Source organism: Sinocyclocheilus rhinocerous, unplaced genomic scaffold (genome assembly GCF_001515625.1).
Source record: "Sinocyclocheilus rhinocerous isolate Xijiao unplaced genomic scaffold, SAMN03320098_v1.1 scaffold289, whole genome shotgun sequence".
Lineage (NCBI taxonomy): Eukaryota > Metazoa > Chordata > Actinopteri > Cypriniformes > Cyprinidae > Sinocyclocheilus > Sinocyclocheilus rhinocerous.
This window is the reverse complement of record NW_015636845.1, coordinates 1769379-1788798: the sequence shown is the minus strand read 5'-3', so window position 1 is coordinate 1788798 and position 19420 is coordinate 1769379. Positions and strand designations below refer to the sequence as shown.

At 39.5% G+C, this 19420-nt stretch overlaps 2 protein-coding genes and 1 pseudogene across 16 annotated transcripts in view; 1 reads left to right on the top strand and 2 right to left on the bottom strand.

The window, feature by feature from the left end:
* Positions 1–1605: 1605 nt before the first annotated feature.
* LOC107748161 (60S ribosomal protein L8) lies at positions 1606–3897 on the bottom strand. 3 transcript variants are annotated; one of them, XM_016562864.1, is made up of 6 exons: positions 3817–3897; positions 3063–3206; positions 2834–2975; positions 2531–2749; positions 1908–2023; positions 1606–1801 (listed from the first exon to the last, which is right to left on the bottom strand). In XM_016562864.1, exons 2-6 carry the CDS (start codon positions 3198–3200, stop codon positions 1643–1645), a joined length of 774 nt encoding a protein of 257 aa, XP_016418350.1. In that variant the 5' UTR covers positions 3201–3206; positions 3817–3897; the 3' UTR covers positions 1606–1642. The 3 variants fall into 3 exon arrangements, with proteins under 3 accessions (XP_016418350.1, XP_016418348.1, XP_016418349.1); XM_016562862.1 differs by lacking the exon at positions 3817–3897 and adding an exon at positions 3295–3351; XM_016562863.1 differs by lacking the exon at positions 3817–3897 and adding an exon at positions 3310–3351.
* A 603-nt stretch (positions 3898–4500) lies between these two features.
* Positions 4501–5190, bottom strand: LOC107748162 (60S ribosomal protein L8-like; annotated as a pseudogene).
* Positions 5191–6959: 1769 nt separating this feature from the next.
* LOC107748156 (putative ATP-dependent RNA helicase an3) overlaps positions 6960–19420 on the top strand; it is a 15951-nt gene continuing 3490 nt past the window's right edge. The window contains exons 1-18 of one of the 13 annotated variants that reach the window (XM_016562843.1): positions 6960–7348; positions 9695–9746; positions 9928–9975; positions 10808–10867; positions 12848–13024; positions 13115–13250; positions 13762–13878; positions 13962–14061; positions 14164–14299; positions 14815–14912; positions 15017–15118; positions 15206–15366; positions 15458–15602; positions 15701–15845; positions 17408–17589; positions 17668–17785; positions 17871–18024; positions 18107–18231. In XM_016562843.1, coding sequence (XP_016418329.1) covers positions 7304–7348; positions 9695–9746; positions 9928–9975; positions 10808–10867; positions 12848–13024; positions 13115–13250; positions 13762–13878; positions 13962–14061; positions 14164–14299; positions 14815–14912; positions 15017–15118; positions 15206–15366; positions 15458–15602; positions 15701–15845; positions 17408–17589; positions 17668–17785; positions 17871–18024; positions 18107–18231 — 2101 coding nt within the window. In that variant the 5' untranslated portion in view covers positions 6960–7303. The other 12 variants (XM_016562846.1, XM_016562844.1, XM_016562845.1 and 9 more) reach the window with 12 other exon arrangements.

Below are 19420 nucleotides of genomic sequence, written 5' to 3'. Positions count from 1 at the left end.
GCTTGTGGTGTTCGGCCAATCAGAATGCACTGGGTCAGCTGGCCAATCAGAGCAGGCTGTGCTTGTCGGAAGGAGGGACTTTGTAGAAAACTATGCGTTTGAGAGGCGGGGCATTTCAAGTACATTATAATGTACAGTATTTGAAAAATAATGTTTTTTTTTTTTAACATTAAAGCATGTCAACATATTCTGTTACACCAAATACACAAAATAATGATCTTTAAAAAAGCATCATATGACCCCTTTAATATACTGACGGTAGGAAATTTACAAAATATCTTCATGGAACATGATCTTAAAATCCTAATGATTTTTGGCATAAAAGAAAAATCTATAATTTTGACCCATATAATGTATTGTAAGGAAAGCTATTGCTACAACTATGCCCATGCTGCTTATGACTGCTTTTGTGGTCCAGGGCACATATTTCAAGTCTTTTTATGGAATGTCAATAACATGCTTATAAACCTGTTAGTGTTGGTCTTGTAGTTGAAAAGAATTCACTTGAACTTGTTTTAAACCAGTTTGGACTGCTATTCCAAAACCATAAACTTCTTTTTAAGCAGTCTCTGATTAGAAAAGACGCACCGCAACAAATAAAATCCATTAAACCTACATGAACACATTTTCCTTAGAATACAACAATTCTGGGAATACTAAGTTGAATTATGGGAAATTATTTTTGCCTTATAAACCTGTATATCTCTTGGAATTTAATATCTAATCACATTTATGTTTAAACCCAATGTTTGCACACAAAATCATGTTAACATCCAGATAATCTTGTAAACACTATAGTACAAATAGTCCAAGGCAAATACTTCAACAGATTCCTGAGAACACTTAAATTGTTCTTCCTGTTGGGTAGGTTGCAGAGTTCACCTGCCAGGCTTAACATAACACCCATAAGGCCATTCTTAATATGTGCAGGGTAAGAACTGTTTTTCAGCAGGGAATCAAGCGAGTCTGGGAAGACTGAGCCCAACTGTGGACTGCTTGAAAAAAACACTAGAAATTTGTCTTGCCGCCCAGACATGGATATGACTCACAGAAGGTAGTTAACGATGTATTTTTATAAATCAAAGTTCTTGTCATTACTAGTTATATATTCTGTATCTAAGATTTGTTGTCTACAAGACCAATGGGTGATTCTGTAACTTTCCATACCCTTGTTTTAATGTTCCCACACATTTTTGTCACTCATTACAGACCGGAATGATTTCAAAAGTTCTATATTTTTGTGTGAGTTTCCAGCTGATCAGAGTACAAGATGAATAATTTGATACTTTAATATTAATATCTTTTACTATACTTTAAAATTATTTAATATTTTAAAAAGACCTTTTCAGGACTGTATACCACTTTAAAATTAAATTTTTCCTGACAGTAGAAACTCTTTATGACGGAACCCTTGTAACTTCTAAAAATTCACCTATTACAAATGTAAAATTAAAAGCAGGCACTATGTGCCATTCTAATACATTTTTTCTTTTCTTTTGGTAATTTGATTAAACGTAGTGTTTGTTTTTATGCTTTTGATGTTGTGCAGTGTTCCTATGAAAACAGTAATTGACAATAACTGAAAAAGACCTCAAGAGGCAAATGAAATTTGTTGGGACACATTTTATTATGAAGATGCACATTAGTTTTCCTTGTCCTGGACGGTCTTTGTTCCACGCAGTCTGCCAGTACGACGGGCAGCGATGAGACCGACCTTGCGTCCAGCAGGTGCGTCCCTCCTGATTGTTGAGGGCTTGCCAATATGCTGATGGTTACCACCACCGAAGGGATGCTCAACAGGCTGGAGAACAAACAGCATGGGTCAGATTTAAAACCAGCATTTAGGCAACAAATCAGAATCTGAAATTACCTGGAATCACAAAGAAATACAAATTATGTTTGCTTACGTTCATAGCCACACCACGGACACGAGGCCAGCAGTTCCTCTTGGCCTTGTACTTGTGGTATGCACGTCCTGCCTTCAGGATGGGTTTGTCAATACGACCACCACCAGCAACAACACCTTTAATAAGAGGCAATAGACTTCAGTTTATATTTAAGACTTGGAGATTCAAAATTGAATACACCAATACCCCTAATCATTTGCTATAGCAGGGATTCACAAACTTTGAGAGTTGAACCTGACATTTTAAAGCACCACTTGAGATTTAGGTGGTTCATATTTTAACATCTGTCATTTCACTTTCAGATGTTTTTAATAATTTAAAAAATTAAATGTAAAATTTTTCATTAGCTCTTCAAGTTACAAACCCCTTAAAATTTGAGAAACCCTGTGCTAGAGAACACATCCACAAATGATATTCTCAAATTATAGATCCCTATGATCACAGAATATTTCAATGGAGAGACTCAACAGCAAGCACCACAAAGAAAATTGTTTTTTTTTTATGAAAGATAAGAAAAAAAGCCCAAGGATTTTACAAAATTAAAATCAATCAAATCTGATTTATAACCATGCAATGCAAGAAACACAATAGGTTATTAACCAAAAACCTTCATGTTTGCTTACCAACAACAGCTCTGTTTGCAGAAGAGATGACCTTTTTGGATCCAGATGGAAGCTTGACTCTGGATTTCTTGGTCTCCGGGTTATGGGAGATGACTGTGGCGTAGTTTCCGGATGCACGAGCGAGTTTGCCTCTATCTCCGGGCTTCTCCTCCAGACAGCAGACAATGGTACCCTCAGGCATGGTGCCAACGGGGAGCACATTGCCAATGTTCAGCTGGGCTATAACAGTCCAATCACTTTGATCAGTATGTGCACATAAGACCGGATGTTTGTTTGACCAATTCTCAACTTAAAATGCCTTACCTTTCTTGCCACAGTAGATGAACTGCCCAGTGTGGATGCCTTCAGCTGCAATGAACAGTTCTGTCCTCTTCTTGAAGCGGTATGGGTCACGGAACATCACCTTAGCCAGGGGAGCTCCTCGGCCAGGGTCGTGAATGATGTCCTAGAGGAAAAAGCAGAATTTTTCTTTGTAACTTCCCTCTTCAGATGACAAGTGATCTTTTCAAGATTTCATTTTTCACAATGTTACCTTCACAATCCCCTTGATGTAGCCATGGCGTTCAGCGAAGTCAATATGACGGAGTTTAGCAGCACCTTTTCTGTGCTTGACATGGGCTTTGAAGACGGAGCCCGCACCTTTTCTCTGTCCCCTGATCACACGTCCCATTGCGGCCTGTAGAAATAAGCAATAACACATTTAATAAGACATTTTAATGCTATATTTACATAGAGGCAGTATTTCATTCTGCATTACAACTCACATGGTCACCACTCACATTACAGAGGCAGCAATGAAAATGCATATATTAGCCGTCAGTCTGCTTAACATCTGCTTGTTTTGCTCAACAGAAGGAATAAAGACATTGAAATTGGGAATAACAATTTCAATTTTAAGATAAATATTCGTTTAACACAGACAGCCACTATAATGAATTCATAAATGACGTACGAATAGCTTGCGGAAAACAGTAACCCACACTAACGAACCCACGCACGATTAAAAACAACGCATAATTATTCACTGGTTAACAAATGTATTAAGCTCGTTTAGTTGAAATAGACTCCGCCGAGTCACCGGCTCTCTAGGCCACATGACCGCGGAAACACCATCACTACTATCATAAATATCACCTTCAGTTTCAATATTGAGAGACCCAAAAGAGCAAAGATATGTCCTTAAGTATTATGTTTACATTATACGGCTTGCTGTATACGTGGATGGTGAACTTTAAACGGTGATTGTAATCAGATTGAACAGTGAGACAGAAGATTGTTTCTCATACCTAAACTCCGTTGACGGAAAGAGGAAGTAAAAGGGAACAGTGGGGATTTTCTTCCGGAGAAATGAGCGGGGGATAGGGGGGTCAAGTACCCGGATGTGTGTTCAGTCTGCGGTCCGCCCCCTAGAGGCTGAACATGGGAACCATCTGAAATTAAAGCAACGAGCGTTTTATCTTACACTGGTGACACAAGCATAGTTGCTCCCAATATGTTATTTAATATAGTATTACCTACTTCGTGGTGTATGTATCGTGATAATGATAATAACAAGCATATGTTGTATATAAGTATACAAGGTAGTATGAAAAGAAACCATGAGGAGGCAGCATCGGGTCAATCACCTGTCTTGTATTGGTCTTGTACTGCTTGTATTTGCAGTATTGGACAAAATGGATAAAATTGTTGTCTGTAGTTTAAAATAAAAACGCACTAAGGATTAATGAGCTACTGGATTCATGAATATTAATCAGGTTGTGTGCGTTTGCTCGAACTGATTTGCTGAAATCAAAACAGGGACGATAATTCTTGATATTAACTAAAACCATGTTTGCTTACCAACGACAGCTCTGTTTGCAGAAGAGATGACCTTTTTGGATCCAGATGGAAGCTTGACTCTGGATTTCTTGGTCTCCGGGTTATGGGAGATGACTGTGGCGTAGTTTCCGGATGCACGAGCGAGTTTGCCTCTATCTCCGGGCTTCTCCTCCAGACAGCAGACAATGGTACCCTCAGGCATGGTGCCAACGGGGAGCACATTGCCAATGTTCAGCTGGGCTATAACAGTCCAATCACTTTGATCAGTATGTGCACATAAGACCGGATGTTTGTTTGACCAATTCTCAACTTAAAATGCCTTACCTTTCTTGCCACAGTAGATGAACTGCCCAGTGTGGATGCCTTCAGCTGCAATGAACAGTTCTGTCCTCTTCTTGAAGCGGTATGGGTCACGGAACATCACCTTAGCCAGGGGAGCTCCTCGGCCAGGGTCGTGAATGATGTCCTAGAGGAAAAAGCAGAATTTTTCTTTGTAACTTCCCTCTTCAGATGACAAGTGATCTTTTCAAGATTTCATTTTTCACAATGTTACCTTCACAATCCCCTTGATGTAGCCATGGCGTTCAGCGAAGTCAATATGACGGAGTTTAGCAGCACCTTTTCTGTGCTTGACATGGGCTTTGAAGACGGAGCCCGCACCTTTTCTCTGTCCCCTGATCACACGTCCCATTGCGGCCTGTAGAAATAAGCAATAACACATTTAATAAGACATTTTAATGCTATATTTACATAGAGGCAGTATTTCATTCTGCATTACAACTCACATGGTCACCACTCACATTACAGAGGCAGCAATGAAAATGCATATATTAGCCGTCAGTCTGCTTAACATCTGCTTGTTTTGCTCAACAGAAGGAATAAAGACATTGAAATTGGGAATAACAATTTCAATTTTAAGATAAATATTCGTTTAACACAGACAGCCACTATAATGAATTCATAAATGACGTACGAATAGCTTGCGGAAAACAGTAACCCACACTAACGAACCCACGCACGATTAAAAACAACGCATAATTATTCACTGGTTAACAAATGTATTAAGCTCGTTTAGTTGAAATAGACTCCGCCGAGTCACCGGCTCTCTAGGCCACATGACCGCGGAAACACCATCACTACTATCATAAATATCACCTTCAGTTTCAATATTGAGAGACCCAAAAGAGCAAAGATATGTCCTTAAGTATTATGTTTACATTATACGGCTTGCTGTATACGTGGATGGTGAACTTTAAACGGTGATTGTAATCAGATTGAACAGTGAGACAGAAGATTGTTTCTCATACCTAAACTCCGTTGACGGAAAGAGGAAGTAAAAGGGAACAGTGGGGATTTTCTTCCGGAGAAATGAGCGGGGGATAGGGGGGTCAAGTACCCGGATGTGTGTTCAGTCTGCGGTCCGCCCCCTAGAGGCTGAACATGGGAACCATCTGAAATTAAAGCAACGAGCGTTTTATCTTACACTGGTGACACAAGCATAGTTGCTCCCAATATGTTATTTAATATAGTATTACCTACTTCGTGGTGTATGTATCGTGATAATGATAATAACAAGCATATGTTGTATATAAGTATACAAGGTAGTATGAAAAGAAACCATGAGGAGGCAGCATCGGGTCAATCACCTGTCTTGTATTGGTCTTGTACTGCTTGTATTTGCAGTATTGGACAAAATGGATAAAATTGTTGTCTGTAGTTTAAAAACATGCTATTGTATATTTTGGTGGTGTTTTCTGTTTTTAACCTAAAGAAGGCTCTCGCACGCACACTACTCTAATTTGTCCACTAATAATTACAAACAGTTCATGTGCATCACAGAAGTCTTACCATTTCATTCAGTGTCATTTTCAGAAATTAATAATAAATGCATAACAAATAAGTTCACAATGAAAATCTTGTGAAAAGTGGGACTTAAATGTGCCATAAGTTGAAAAAACACCCATAAAAATATAGCGATATTTAGAGGCATTGGACTAAAATAGCTAAATCGTTGTCTATTGTCTAAAATTATGTTATTGCACATTGTGCTATTTTGTGCTTCATTAAACGTATCTCTGTTATCAACAAAAGGCTCTCACACTCTCAGTGTATGTAATTTGTCCATTACGTGTCCATCGCAAAATTTTTTGTCATTTATTAAGTCATGAACATTTCAATCACAGTGTCATTTCCATCACATTTCTCTTTTAATTCTGTGTTTATTACCATTATTTTGTATTCTCAAATTTTGTACATTTCATTAATTTAATAGATAGCATTTTATGCATCCTAAATATACACAGTGTTTCTACCATTTTACATCATTTAAAAATGACCTGTTCACGAGTTAAATATTTACCTTTATATATAGAAAGCATTTGAAATAGATGATAAACACGTGATAAATAAGTGAATAAAAATCAACGAGGACATCAAAGTGCCAACCAGAAGTAGAAGAAACGTTCTTCAGTACAAAGTGTACAAAGTGGAAGATTATCAAAGCTCAAAACATTACAAAAATACGTCTTTTTGACACGGTGTGCCCAGAGACGGCTACATCTCGCGATATTCCGGTCTCCGTGACGTCTTTCCTCCGTTCGTTGATCCAATGGCATTTAGCCTGAAGCCAACAACCACAGCACAGCACAGCACACACACTGGGCTGCCATCGGCACAGCGGGCAGAGTACACAGACATCGCGAAAGAAACTTCACATTTCGGGATTTATTTTGCCAATACAAGGACTGAAGGGGGGTAACTTACACGTAAACATTTCCTTCTTTTTTTCCTTACGGTGGTCTTGACACAAAAAGCCCTTGGAGAAGGACAGGACTACAAAAGGAGCAAGTGACGTCGTTATAAAAGGAGACTTGGCTGAAATCCTTTAGACAACAACAACAACAAAAAACCGCTTCACAGAAATAAAGGAGTAATCCTCACGTATTCTCTTTAGTTATGAGTCATGTGGTCGTCGACGGTTCACACGGTCTAGACCAGCAGGTAGGCTGTGAAAATGTTTAAAAACGCGAGCTCTGTAATCGCTTGGTTTTGACACGGAGGCTAACGTAACGTCGTAAAACCTAGTGAGTTGCCTTTATAGACAGCATTCTTAGCGTTGCGTTGCCTCAAAAATGCTGTCAAGGAAAGCACCTCGGTAGGTGTTGAGACACAGCCGCAGTTCCTCGTGTTGTAATCTTTTCGTTCATTGAAGATATAAAATTCAAGAGATACAGTAGTGAATAAAAATCAACGAGGACATCAAAGTGCCAACCAGAAGTAGAAGAAACGTTCTTCAGTACAAAGTGTACAAAGTGGAAGATTATCAAAGCTCAAAACATTACAAAAATACGTCTTTTTGACACGGTGTGCCCAGAGACGGCTACATCTCGCGATATTCCGGTCTCCGTGACGTCTTTCCTCCGTTCGTTGATCCAATGGCATTTAGCCTGAAGCCAACAACCACAGCACAGCACAGCACACACACTGGGCTGCCATCGGCACAGCGGGCAGAGTACACAGACATCGCGAAAGAAACTTCACATTTCGGGATTTATTTTGCCAATACAAGGACTGAAGGGGGGTAACTTACACGTAAACATTTCCTTCTTTTTTTCCTTACGGTGGTCTTGACACAAAAAGCCCTTGGAGAAGGACAGGACTACAAAAGGAGCAAGTGACGTCGTTATAAAAGGAGACTTGGCTGAAATCCTTTAGACAACAACAACAACAAAAAACCGCTTCACAGAAATAAAGGAGTAATCCTCACGTATTCTCTTTAGTTATGAGTCATGTGGTCGTCGACGGTTCACACGGTCTAGACCAGCAGGTAGGCTGTAAAAATGTTTAAAAACGCGAGCTCTGTAATCGCTTGGTTTTGACACGGAGGCTAGCGTAACGTCGTAAAACCTAGTGAGCTGCCTTTATAGACAGCATTCTTAGCGTTGCGTTGCCTCAAAAATGCTGTCAAGGAAAGCACCTCGGTAGGTGTTGAGACACAGCCGCAGTTCCTCGTGTCTTGTTAGAAATACAGTTTAAAAACGCATGACGTCGAAATCTCTCGGACATTTGAGTCTGCGGCCTGTTGTGCAATGCAACCTTTAAAATGGATACGATTGAATAATTTTTACATGTAACAGACTGATGATGGTTTATATTTGTTTTATTTATTAAGCAATTTCTAGATGATTCACTATATGACCATGTCGAAGTGTCTCTTGGTATAATGATCATAGGCTTTAGGCTTGACTAGGGCAATGAAGGCTTGCCAAACATTTGTGGCAGGCGTTTTGAAATTTGATTAACCAATTTAATGCCAGCAGCTACATTTGTGATCAAATGTTAGTTTAAAGGCTCTAAAAGAGTTTTTGTATTTTATACAGTTGTCAACTATAAATGACCACAAAGACGGTCTTAATTTCATGTGACATTTTTTACATAGCTGATGTAAACAGTCACGTGATCAAATCTGTTTAATTATACTTTACCCCTCTGAAAGATGGTGTTCCTGACAAAGCATTTTAAAACTTTCAAAATGGATACAGTTATGAAATTGCCTACATATAAAGTTTAAAATTTTGTTAAGATTTGTCAGTGGTCACAACTGTCATTGTTTACTCATCCCTAATGTTGTCAATTTCTAGATGAGTCACCATATGACCAATTCGAAGTGTTTCTTGGTTTCATGTCCAAAGGCTTTAGGCTTGACTAGGGCAATGAAGGCTTGCCAAACATTTGTGGCAGGCGTTTTGAAATTTGATTAACCAATTTAATGCCAGCAGCTACATTTGTGACCAAATGTTAGTTTAAAGGCTCTAAAAGAGTTTTTGTATTTTATACAGTTGTCAAATATAAATGATCACAAAGACGGTCTTAATTTCATGTGACATTTTTTACATAGCTGATGTAAACAGTCACGTGATCAAATCTGTTTAATTATACTTTACCCCTCTGAAAGATGGTGTTCGTGACAAAGCATTTTAAAACTTTCAAAATGGATACAGTTATGAAATTGCCTACATATAAAGTTTAAAATTTTGTTAAGATTTGTCAGTGGTCACAACTGTCATTGTTTACTCATCCCTAATGTTGTGAACTTTTTTTGACTTTCTTCAATGGAACACAAACGCTGTAAGGCAGATGTTTTACTTTCTTTTTATGAAAAACAACAAAAGATGTGGACTAAAATGGAAAGGTGATTGAGGCTAAACATCTCCTTTTGTGTTTTATTGAAGAAAAAGTCATACAGGTTTGTAATTCCTCTCTGGCTCAGTACTGTTTTCTGTTTACACACTGTATTTGTAGCTGGTAGTGTACTAATTGTGGCCCACTTTGCTCTTTGTCTTTCAGCTTGCTGTCTTAGACTTGAACTCAGCTGATGGACAGGGTGCTGGCTCTGGTCGTAAGTGATTTATCTCATTTAGTGCTTTTACCACATTCAGATTGAATGCCTGCAAAGCATAAACATCCTCCACATAGTTATTTTGTTTTGTATTTGCATTTTTTTTTTTTTTTTGGGGAAGTTTAAAGTGCACATTTTAAATGCAAGTTTATAATAAAAATGAATGTTTATTTTCTTTCAGGGCGTTACATTCCTCCTCATTTGAGAAACAAAGACGCATCACAAAATGGTATGTTATGCTGGTTTACATTACAAACGGTGGATAAAATGAGAAATTGTTTTATAAAATGGGAAATTTGCAGATGGCTGCAAATTTAGCAAATATTTAGGATTTGAAATATGAGTTTTGGCCTTTTGAGTTGCTGTAAAAAAAAATTTTTGAATGGGTGCCTTTAATGTTTTCTTGGATGTCTACGATTCAATAACTGTCATGTGAAAATACATCTTGACACAAAAACACTTAACTGTCTTTCAGGGCTTTCTAGTATCACTACAAACCTGGATTATTGTGACTATTTAAAAAAAAAAAAGTTTCTTTGAGACTTTTTTTTTTTCCCCCAATAAATCATTTCCCATTTCAATTGACATGAGCCACTCCATTTCATCACTAAAGAATGATCACTAGATCTATCTTAAAGTCAATGCTTTATGATCAATTGTTGAGTTTTTCTGCACTTTGACTTTTTTTTTGTTTGTTTTTTCACAGCAGGACATGCTTATTCCTCTGGTATTTTTGAATGGGTGCCTTTAATGTTTTCTTGGATGTCTACGATTCAATAACTGTCATGTGAAAATACATCTTGACACAAAAACACTTAACTGTCTTTCAGGGCTTTCTAGTATCACTACAAACCTGGATTATTGTGACTATTTAAAAAAAAAAAAGTTTCTTTGAGACTTTTTTTTTTTCCCCCAATAAATCATTTCCCATTTCAATTGACATGAGCCACTCCATTTCATCACTAAAGAATGATCACTAGATCTATCTTAAAATCAATGCTTTATGATCAATTGTTGAGTTTTTCTGCACTTTGACTTTTTTTTTGTTTGTTTTTTCACAGCAGGACATGCTTATTCCTCTGGTAGACAGAGCGGTTATTCAGTGGCACCAGTACAGAGCTGTAAGTCTTGGTCAGGTTCTTCTGAAGGTGCTTTGCTTCAGAGCCAGTACTTTGTGGCCAGACGTTTAAAGTCAGTTCTCAGAGTGTTGAGTGAACCTCACACTTTATGAAACTGAAGGAGCCATTTCTGAGTCCACAAAGCTTTAGTGGCTTTGTCCGGCTGCTCCCTGTGATTATCCGGCAGATGCAGTTGCTTGCTCCTTTCTTCTCTTTTTTTTAATTGGCTCTTTAAATGGGAACACATAGGAAAGAGGCTTGTATGCATATGCAATGGTGTGCGCACACACACACACCTTTGAATGCTTTTAAGTATTTCACCATCTTCTGACAATGTGAAACTGTTTCTCAAGTTTCTCCCAAACCGTATCCTCAGAGTTGGCAACCTGAGGGAAACCAAAGACACAGGCATAACTATCCAACTGGATGGAATGACTTTAGGATCGGTAACTATTCAAAACGACCTGATTTGCTCTTACGCTCCTCCGTTGTGAAGGAATGGGTGTCTTTTAAGTGCCCTGTGCCTCTGCTTAGGTTCCCAGAGGTATCTATTCCAGGAGCTCTCATTTTATCACACCTACACTAGTGGCTGGCCAGACAGATGTGGTATATCTTTATGCATGTGACTTCTGCATCGTCCCTCTGTTCTGCTGTCTGCCCTCTGTGACATCACTGCATTTTAACTAGACCCTTGAGCTGAAGTTTGTGGACTTTCCTCGAGACATGTTCTAATGCTACATGTCAATAGAATGCTTAATCGTGTGTTTTTTTTTTTTTTAAACATTAAGTGATGCATATGTTAGCAGCTCTAACTACACCACTACATAAGTTGTTCGCTCCAATTAGCAAGATCAACTGATCTGAGCTTTGACGTTTCACTGCTGCCACGTCAATTGTTTGTTTTCATACTTGCCAAGAGACACCATTCCAACTCCTGATGCGTTTTTTTTTTTTTTCTCAAGTTTGTTGCGAGACTGTGTAGGTGAATATTTATTTTACTTGAGGGATTGTTTGCTGTTTACTTTGACTTCTATTGCATTTACTGCCTGCCATAGTTGTGATTTGATGATTCCTCATCGTATGTTTGACAGTATGCCTTAGCTTTCTGATTAGCAAGTAGGTCAGCAGTGATTGTGTTCTTTTAAAGTTAGTTTGGAAAGCTAATGTTTGGTTGTGTGGTATAACCACATCTGAGGAAGTCGGATATGCAAGTTATTTGTGTTTTTGTTCACTGGAGTAATGAAGAGTGGGTATGCATATGCATGAGTGCAGTCCAGGCTAATTTCTGTGTGTGTGTCACTTGCAGCCTCTCCTGCACGTACCGACAGCAGTGTAGCCACTGACGGAAATGAGGACGCAGCCAGTGTTATCAGCTGGGCTGATCGCTCTGGTAAATTTGAGCATCAGACCGTGGCATGGCTTGGCCTGCTTTCGGTGGTTTTCGGACAGAAAATGATCTCCAGTTTAAGTGGTGATTCATCTGTATAGGCTCTAGTGCTTGTAAGATTTTTCTCTTTGTGTGTGTCACGACCTTGTTTGATGAAGTACATTGCTCTATAAACGATCACATGATGTGATTTTTGGAGTGTGTGTGCTCTTTGTTCCTTAAACTGGATTTTTCTCAGAAAGGAATAGTTGGGTGAGTCACTGGGATGGCTGAACAGGTTGTTTTTCTTTCACATGGTTTTGTAAACACTAGGAGTGCCCGTTTTGGCCAAAGATGCCCATTGTTCTTTCTGTGTTTTTTTTTTTTGTTTGTTTGTTGTTGTTTTTTAAAGCAGTGCCATGAACCTGTTTGTCTGGTCTGCAACTCACTTGAATTGTTCTATTTGTTGCCGTAGGAGCAAATTGCTTACTGGCTTTTTCACATCTGCCACTCACTCAACCATCACTGAAACCAGTCTTGGCTTTAAGCCAAGTTGTAAATTAGAGCCATTCCCTCGGTATCCTCACGTTCTCTACCTGTCTGTCCCTTTTTGAAAGATTCTCCAGGATGGGACGGCGGTCGTAGCAATGGTTTTGTCAATGGGTACCAAGACGGTCATATGAATGGGACTGCAAGCTTCGGCCGTGGACCTCCTCGTAATGACAGAGGTGGACGTGGTGGCTTTCGTGGAAATAGGAACGGTGGTTCCTTCAACCAGCCAATGCATAATGCAGGTGAGAGTTTTAAAAGTCTTAGAAATTATAGAAGAGTGATTGTTTTGCAGGTTGTACATGTTTTAATCGTCTAACATGATGAAATTGCAGGTTATGGCAGTTATGAGAACAAAGATGGAGGCTGGAACTCTGTGGTAAACAGTGATGCCTACACTAGCTTTGGTGGGCGTTCTGACAGAGGGAAGTCTGCCTTCTTCAATGATAGAGGAGCTGGCTCAAGAGGAAGGTGAGGAAGAGTGCAGTATTGTAACATTTGTTTTAGATACTATTGAAATTTCACAGATTTTCACCACCTATTTTAATAATATGGCAAAATGTAATACTAACCTAAGTATTGTAAGTAAAAGGTTCTCAACTTCCCAACTGTGTATGTTCACTTTAGACTGTTTATGAAGCTACACGTCAAGATGGGCATTTTGACATTTTTGTGTATTTCAGTGTTTAAGCTCAAAAAGCCACCAAAAAGTGCTCAGATATGTAATAATCCAGATTCCTCTACTGGTTGAAAAGTTCTGCTGGTTTATCTTGTCTGTTTTCTGTCTTCTGGTGCCTAAATTGACATGTTAAATGATGCCTAAAATGGTTTGGTTTGTTGGTTATATGCACTACTTTTCTAAATAATGGGGTGATTGATTAAGCCTGTTAATGCAGTGTGCTCAGAAGTAATAGATCATGTAAAAATTGAGTATTTATTGTGTTGTGCTGCAGTGATTTTATTAAAAACAAATGTTTCTTAGCAGGTATGAGCGTGGAGGCTTTGGAGGAGGAACAGGAGGGAACAGTCGTTGGGTTGAAGAATCCAGAGATGAAGAGGACTGGTCAAAGCCACTGTCCCCCAATGAGCGTCTGGAACAGTAAGTGTGTCCTGTCTCCTGAGTCCATCTGTCTCTGTGATTAAGCCATTGTTTTATCCTCTGTCTCCCCCTCCAAACGACAGGGAGCTGTTCTCTGGGAGCAACACGGGGATTAACTTTGAGAAGTATGATGACATTCCTGTGGAGGCCACTGGAACAAACAGTCCTGGGCATATTGAGAGTGTAAGCCTAATAATCAGTGCCTTGTTGAATCAAGTGGCAAAACAAATAAGGTGGAGGGCTGCTAAAGAAACCGGTGGATGATGGTTTCTATTTGTCTTTCAGTTCCATGATGTGGACATGGGCGAGATCATTATGAGCAACATCACTCTGACCCGCTACACACGGCCTACTCCTGTTCAAAAGTATGCAATCCCCATCATCAAGACCAAGAGGGACCTGATGGCCTGTGCTCAAACAGGTGGGCCATTAGACAGTAGACCACTGTGTCTGTCTACCGGGGGATAAATGGTCTAAAATTGCATGCCAGTTGAACTGGACCAACTATGTTTGCAATTATGTGATGACAAAGTAAAACTAGGATCAATTTTTTTTTTGCACAGTTTGACAATGTTAATAGCTTTAGCTGAATTTAGTAGAAACCGCTTAGACTGCTGATGCTGCATTCTATGTTGTGGGTCATTTACATAATGTAAACATTGACCCGCTGATTAAGTAAATGCTTTTCTGATCGACTTGAGTAAAATGAGAAGCTGTGAGCCCAAGTCCATGCCAAGAGTTCAGTGACTGGTCCTTTTGAAAATGTACCCCTTCCACTTCCTGTCTCAGCAGGCAGGGCTTTGTCAGAATAAACCACATTGTTGACTAGGTTGAATGTGCAAAGTCTGGCTTTGGCTGTCCCATGAGGATGAAATTGCAGCTGTATGAGCAGTGAAGAGCAATGTGCTTCATCGCGTGTGTGCTTCGTTCTCTCAGGCTCGGGGAAGACTGCAGCCTTCTTGCTTCCTGTGCTTAGTCAGATCTACACTGATGGACCTGGAGAGGCACTGCAGGCCACCCAAGCCAGCACCCAGGTTACTATACATTTCTTTGTTGGCCAGAAGTTGTGCATGGAGTCTGGTGACGGAAAGAAGTTCTGCTTCTGTCATGAAAGCATTTTGTTTTGGTCTTTCTCAAGCAGGAGAATGGGAAGTACGGCCGTCGTAAGCAGTATCCCATCTCTCTGGTTCTGGCTCCAACCAGAGAACTTGCTCTTCAAATTTATGATGAGGCCAGAAAGGTATGTTTCTGGTAAACCAGCTACAGGTTAGCAAAAGTTGGTTTAAATTAAGCTCGCCTCAACTAATTTTGTTGTCATCTTCTGCAGTTCTCTTACCGCTCCAGAGTGCGCCCGTGTGTGGTGTACGGAGGCGCAGATATAGGACAGCAGATCCGTGATTTGGAAAGAGGCTGTCACCTGCTAGTGGCCACACCGGGTCGTCTGGTAGACATGATGGAGCGGGGCAAGATTGGCCTAGACTACTGCAAGTAAGTGAATCTAGTAGCAGAAAGATTGTAGGTTTTCTTTGACCTCAAATATGTCTTAGTTCAGAAAAATTAATTTATACATTCTGTGTAGATACCTGGTGTTGGACGAGGCAGACAGAATGCTCGATATGGGTTTTGAACCCCAGATCAGACGTATCGTGGAGCAGGACACCATGCCTCCTAAAGGTGCTCGCCAGACCATGATGTTCAGTGCCACCTTCCCAAAAGAGATCCAGGTATGCATACATGAGTCTTACCAGTGAGAGTCACTATGAATTTTAAATAAAAATTTTGATCGCAATAAAGAACTGCATCCGTACCTTTATATTGTAAGATTCTGGCCCGTGACTTTCTGGAGGAGTACATCTTCCTGGCTGTGGGCCGTGTGGGCTCCACCTCAGAGAATATCACCCAGAAGGTGGTTTGGGTGGAAGAAAATGACAAGCGCTCCTTCCTTCTTGACCTGCTTAATGCAACAGGTAAATCACCTTCCCTGGGCCAATGTTTGACAATGTCATCGGGTCCTTGATAGCTTGTTTCAGGAATAACAGATTTGGTCAACTCAGTGTGATGATATATATGGGTGTATAGATTTTATTGTATTGTAACACTAGATTTTAAAACTAATACCATAAATGGTAGGGATGTGCATCTCCATAACTGAGGCTGATGCGATCTGCATCTCGATGCATAGCCAACGATACAATACATTAAAGATTGATATGAAGCAGCTACCGATGAGATGCGATTCACCCCATTACAATGCAGTGCAATCTGATTTCGATTCAACACTATGCGATTCAATGCAATATGATACAATGGAGAAAAAAAATACGATGCTATGCAATTCAATATGGTAAAGATAGTTCGCATTTCTTTCTTTAGTTCAGACTTCAGACAGACAAAGTCATTAATTAATTTGTGCCTTCTAACACCTCGGTCTCCGTAGTTTTGTGACATGTCATATTTACATAGCAGCAGTGATGAGAATGCACTTGAGAAACAGTTTAGAGAGGAGAAATCAATCTACATATAAAATATTGGGCACAAATGATTGCCCACTTTTTTTGGCATCTACTAATAATTATATATAAATGAATAAATTTTTACCGATGCAAATATGTTATAAACGATACATCATGGTACAGATGCCAACTTGTGTCCGGTGCGCACTTTTTTTTTTTTTTTTAAATCAATGCATCACATCGTTACTTTTTCTGCCAATGCATAAATGTGAATCTTGCCATCCCTAATAAATAGTGGTATGGGATTTTTTTTTATCACTTCTATAATTTAATTTGCTTTTGAATAACATTTTTCTTAAAAATACTTTTAAAAGCATCTTAAATCTCTTTTTGAAGTCATTTTTAAATGTGACACTAAAGAGATAAAGACTGACTTATTGATGTGCTAGTAAACATGTAGAAACAGTGACTGACTGACTTGAAGCTCTTATGTATATCCATAGCAACACAGCACTGAGACACCCATGCTTTTAGATAAGTCTTGTTGGTCAGTGTTACCATGCCAACATTATCTAAGCAAAGACTGTAGCAGAAGGTTGCTGTTTAGTAGCTTAAAAGGAGGGAATGAAGTCACGTAGTGGGACATATTAATGGCAGTGTGTTCTACATTTTCATGCCATCATGCCAAAACTCGACTACGGAAAAGAAGCAAGCTGTGTTTAATATTGCATTGAATGCACATACAGTGGGTACGGAAAGTATTCAGACCCCCTTAAATTTTTCACTCTTTGTTATATTGCAGCCATTTGCTAAAATCATTTAAGTTAATTTTTTTTCCTCATTAATGTACAATGTCAACAATTCTGTGTTTTTCTGTCAATATGGGGTGCTGTGTGTACATTAATGAGGAAAAAAAATTAACTTAAATGATTTTAGCAAATGGCTGCAATATAACAAAGAGTGAAAAATTTAAGGGGGTCTGAATACTTTCCGTACCCACTGTAATTAAGCTTACAAAAGCATTTCTTAATTTGCAAGATGCTTTTGTCCATAGTAACTTATTCTTGTCTTTGTAGGCAAGGATTCTCTCACACTGGTGTTTGTGGAGACTAAGAAGGGTGCTGATGCTCTTGAGGACTTCCTCTACCGCGAAGGCTATGCCTGCACCAGTATCCATGGTGACCGGTCTCAGCGTGACCGTGAGGAAGCTCTCCACCAGTTCCGCTCTGGGCGCTGCCCTATCATGGTTGCCACCGCTGTGAGTAGAGTTTGAGTTCACTGGAAGCCTGTGGCTTTCCTCAAGCTTATTTATCTGATTGTGTTTTTGTCTTGATAGGTGGCAGCACGTGGCCTTGACATCTCCAACGTGAAACACGTGATCAATTTTGACTTGCCCAGTGACATTGAGGAATACGTCCACCGCATCGGTCGTACAGGACGTGTAGGAAACCTTGGTGAGTTTTGCTGTTGTTTTCGGAAATATCTTTCATTTCTCGTTTTTGCCAGGAACTCGTGTTTGAGAGATTGATTTATTTTCAGGACTGGCCACATCCTTCTATAATGATAAGAACAGCAACATCACTAAAGATCTGCTGGACATCTTGGTGGAGGCCAAACAGGAGGTGCCTTCCTGGCTTGAGAACCTAGCCTATGAGCACCAGCACAAGAGCACCAACCGTGGACGCCCCAAGAGGTACGCAAACATCCAAGCTCTCCAGATGTCCCCAGTGGGTTTATGTATTTTCCAGGTTCATGACGCTACTCTTCTTCTGCAGATTCTCTGGTGGCTTTGGGGCCAGGGATTACCGCCAGATGGCTGGAGGCGGCAACGCTTTCGGCAACCGTGGTGCTCGCAACACTGGTGGCCATGGAGGGAACAGAGGTTTTGGAGGCAATAAGGGTTAGTTTAACTTGAAAACCCCATCTTATGATTTGCCACTTATAATAATGTTCAATTAGTTAACTTTAATTTAACATTTATCCTAAATGAATAAACTTACAATAAACAACATTTTTACAGTATTCATTGGAGTTTAATGGAGTCATGAACTGCTAAATCAAAATTGCCTTGATCTTTTGACATAAGAGGTCATTGTACTATAAAAAATAACCTGAAAGCTTTGAGTTCTGAAACGTACTTGTTAGTCTAGCCCAGTGGTTCCCAATCCTGGTCCTGGAGAACCCCCAACACTGCACGTTTTTGGCGTCTCTCTTATCTGACACTCACATTTGAGGTCTTGGAGTCTTCACTAATGAACTGATGAGTTGAATCAGGTGTGTTTGAATAGGGAGACATCTAAAATGTGCAGTGTTGGGGGTTCTGCAGGACCAGGATTGGGAACCACTGGTCTAGCCTATAAACATATATTAAAGCCAATCTGCCAAAATGACAGATTGTGGAATGTGCTACTTTTATTACGTCATTAGTGTGACTAAACACTGCCTCCACAGAAGATTATCAACACCTGCTTCTACATCGCTGCCTGTTTAGCCCCGCCCACCGATTCACACTTGTAGTAGGTGAATGACAAGAGCGGCAAACGCAGGTCTATGCAGAAACCAAACTATAAACTTTATTTGATGAACTTTTTTCAAGTTCTTACAGACCTCGTCAGTAAGAACTTGGTCCTTTGTTCACTTCATTTTACCACTGATTCATTTACAAACAAGGCACAATTCAACACAGGATTTTAAGAAAAATAGAAACTAAAAGACAATGCTGTGCCAACTATATTTGATCCGACAGTAATGTCGCAACACAAGTGTGAGTAACCGTTTTCGTTACGTGATCACTATTGCTTTCTGTTAAACAGATCGTTTGATATGTACTGAGTATTTATGCGTTTTTGACCTAAATCACAGCAGCGTCCATCTATGAGGAATGAATGTATGCTGCTAGCCAATCATAGCAGTGGGCGTTTACTGCAGAGTCTACAATCCGCCACGCCTATTCAAACAGAGCGATGAGTGTTCGTTCAAACACAGGACTGAAAATAGCCTATTACTTCTAAATTGATGTTTTTTTTAATGTAAAAGTCTTGGTAACATTTTAAGAGAACCTCAGAGAACAATACAAAATTATTATAAAA

Bases quoted from the DNA above. Each gene is read 5' to 3' on its own strand.
- LOC107748161 (XM_016562862.1), bottom strand. From the start codon at position 3,336: ATGCATTTTCATTGCTGCCTCTGTAATGTGAGTGGTGACCAT. The intron at 2,750-2,833 runs GTAAGGCATTTT...GGACTGTTATAG, and splicing joins CATCTACTGTGGCAAGAAAG to CCCAGCTGAACATTGGCAAT. The intron at 2,024-2,530 runs GTAAGCAAACAT...CTCTTATTAAAG, and splicing joins TGCAAACAGAGCTGTTGTTG to GTGTTGTTGCTGGTGGTGGT.